We start from the raw sequence: 2,768 nt of genomic DNA, 5'->3' as shown, positions 1-2,768 counted from the left end.
AATTCTACTACGAAATCGGCACGAAATTATTTTGAAAGGTCCTACGTAAAATTTTTCGGATTTATAAGTACCTCCTCGATGAATCGCGTCTACTATCCAGCTTCTTGGTCCCTTCTTTCTTCTTTCTTGTTGGAAATAAGGATATTAACGATGAACATTAGGATAATCGTATATACGGATATCAAGCACGACGTACGAAATATGCGAATGCATGACCGCCTTTGCTATCACATTTTTAAAGAATTTTTCGATCGTGGACGAAAGTATATGTGTTACACAGATCTTAATAGACGTATATTCGAAAAGATGTTTCCATTACAAAGGTTCTCGGTAAACTGACTTACAATGGCTCGGCTCGTCGGTCGATCGCTAATGATCGTAAACATTCGGGACTGTTTAGATGAAACCGAAGGTGCAAAAAATCATCTGAGATGATGACGAATCTCTCCAATTATATACGTATAAATGTTTATATACACTCACGTACACAAATACGTTTGAACACCGTACATGTACATATTTTGAAAAATTGTTAATTACATAATTTTTATTGCTCGCATTGGCGAACATAGCGATGTATGTATACATAGATGAATATATTTAGATACATAATGAGTATATATATAAAATTGTGGATTTAAAAATTGTGTTCTTAATTATTTCTTAATAAAATCTTATACGAATTTAAAGATACGCTTTTGAATATTCGATAATTTTGATCGATCAATCATCGAGTGAAAAAAGATCGAATTAATGCATATATCTGTAGTTATTTACAATTCTGAACCTTGAATTCGCTCGAGTATTAATACTAAAGATTTTCTATCAGAGAGTATGTTTATTGAATACAAAATAGTTTATGGACAGGAATTTTGATAGATATCTTTGAAATAAAACTCTAATCCAAATTTCATTTAGATTTTAATTATCGCTCTAACGATAGTAATATACATTATATAAGTTTGCAATACGATCGTAAATAATAAAAAATATATTTCTTTTATTATAAATAATACTATATATATATATATATATATATATATATATATTTGATGAGTGAGAAAAGGAATATTAGTTTAGAAGCTTTTATAATATTTAAAGTGTAATGTAAGAATAAATTTTAGATTTACAGAATGTACATTATACTCAATTTAGAAACATTTTTCTTTCTTTTTTTTTCTTTTTTAAAATGATGATTTGAATTGTATTGGCATAAATGTTTTTAGTTTTTCATATATTATTAGAATTTCAGGTAAAAGAACGAGAAAGAAGTAAAACTGATTTGTACTATTAGAACTATAAGAAAAAAATAGCAATATATAATATATTAATTATTATTTATTCTGTTTTAACAAAAATATGACTTATATATCTTTACATCCCCATCAGAAATATATTTGTCTAAAACATATTACAGTAGTTTTACAAAAAGATCAGCCCTACATCATATGCAATATCTTATGCTACAAGGTGTTTTATATATTAATGATTTTTTTAAATACCTAACTATGCATTTAATTCGCGTAGAATTTGTTCTAACGTTTTTCCTTTCGTTTCTGGGACAAAGAATAAAACAAAACCGATACTTATACCACAAATAAGTGAAAATAACCAAAACGTACCATAGGTATGTATAGTATTATTTAAATTAACAAAAGTTTTAGCGATAATAAATGCCATTATCCAATGTAAAAAACAAGCACTACTACTAACAATAGCTTTGATTTCTGGAGCAAAAATCTCTGAGATCATCATCCATGGAATAGGGCCAAATCCGAATGAATATGAAATGATAAAAGAACAAACAGACGAAAGAGGTAACCAATCTAGACTAGTTGTACTTGGTTTCTCTAAGAGATAGAAGTAAATACCAAGTGCTAAGAGAGATAAACACATAAAGATAATAGATGTTGTAAGTAATATTCTTCTACCTAAACGATCGACTATTAATGAGCTAATAAGTACCATAGTTAATGCAATTGCACCTGCTGCCATGGTACCTTCCTTAGGTCCAACAGAACTACCTGTTGCCTCAAATAAAGGACCACTATAAATTGCAATAGCATTTATTCCACTACATTGTTGAATGAACATAAGACCATAAGATATCAATAATCCTTTCATGCAAGCTTTAGTTTTCAATGAAGTTAGAAAAGACACCTTCTGTTTATTAGCCTCTTCTATTAACCTTTTCTGCATACTTAATTCTGGTTCTATATCATAGTGAGGACCTCTAAATTTAATATAACTTTTTCTAGCAGCATCTTCATTTCCTTTAATTAAATAATATACAGGAGTTTCTGGCATGAAGAAGAATGTTATAGCAAAAATTATTGGACTAAATCCAGATATAACGGATAATTCAAACATATTTACACTAAAATTTAGAATGTTTACTATTACAATACCCACAGTGAGAAATAACTGATAATATAGACCTAATCTTCCACGAATTTCGCTTTCAGCAATTTCTGAAGTATACATAGGACCTGTCACACAAAAAGCTCCACCGCTGAAACCTATCAAGAACCTTCCAACGTAAAATAAAGCGATAGATTTTGCAAAAATAATACAAAGCCAGCCAATAGTAAAAGGAATTACAAGTATTAGCATAGAATACTTTCTGCCTATTATATCTGCAAGAATAGCGATTGGTACACATGATACTGCAGAACCAAGTGCTGCGAGTGATCCAATCCATGAAAATTCTTCTGCGGTAATGGAAATATTATATACCCTTGCTATATTGGCACCATTTATACCAGCAT

At 29.4% G+C, this 2,768-nt stretch overlaps 2 protein-coding genes across 3 annotated transcripts in view; one reads left to right on the top strand and one right to left on the bottom strand.

Moving 5' to 3' along the window:
• The window catches only part of LOC122633036, a 20,536-nt gene that overhangs the window by 803 nt on the left and 16,965 nt on the right, over nucleotides 1–2,768 (top strand). The gene's annotated exons all lie outside the window — the stretch shown is intronic.
• On the bottom strand, nucleotides 1,374–2,766 carry LOC122633108 (facilitated trehalose transporter Tret1-like; the record flags this gene model as incomplete). The annotated part of the gene is made up of 1 exon (XM_043820650.1): nucleotides 1,374–2,766. A coding segment is annotated over one exon (1,260 nt), but the record flags the coding sequence as incomplete, so codon positions are not given.

Source organism: Vespula pensylvanica, chromosome 11, assembly GCF_014466175.1.
Source record: "Vespula pensylvanica isolate Volc-1 chromosome 11, ASM1446617v1, whole genome shotgun sequence".
NCBI lineage: Eukaryota > Metazoa > Arthropoda > Insecta > Hymenoptera > Vespidae > Vespula > Vespula pensylvanica.
Note: the sequence above shows the minus strand (reverse complement) of the source record. Positions and strands in the feature narration are given on the sequence as shown.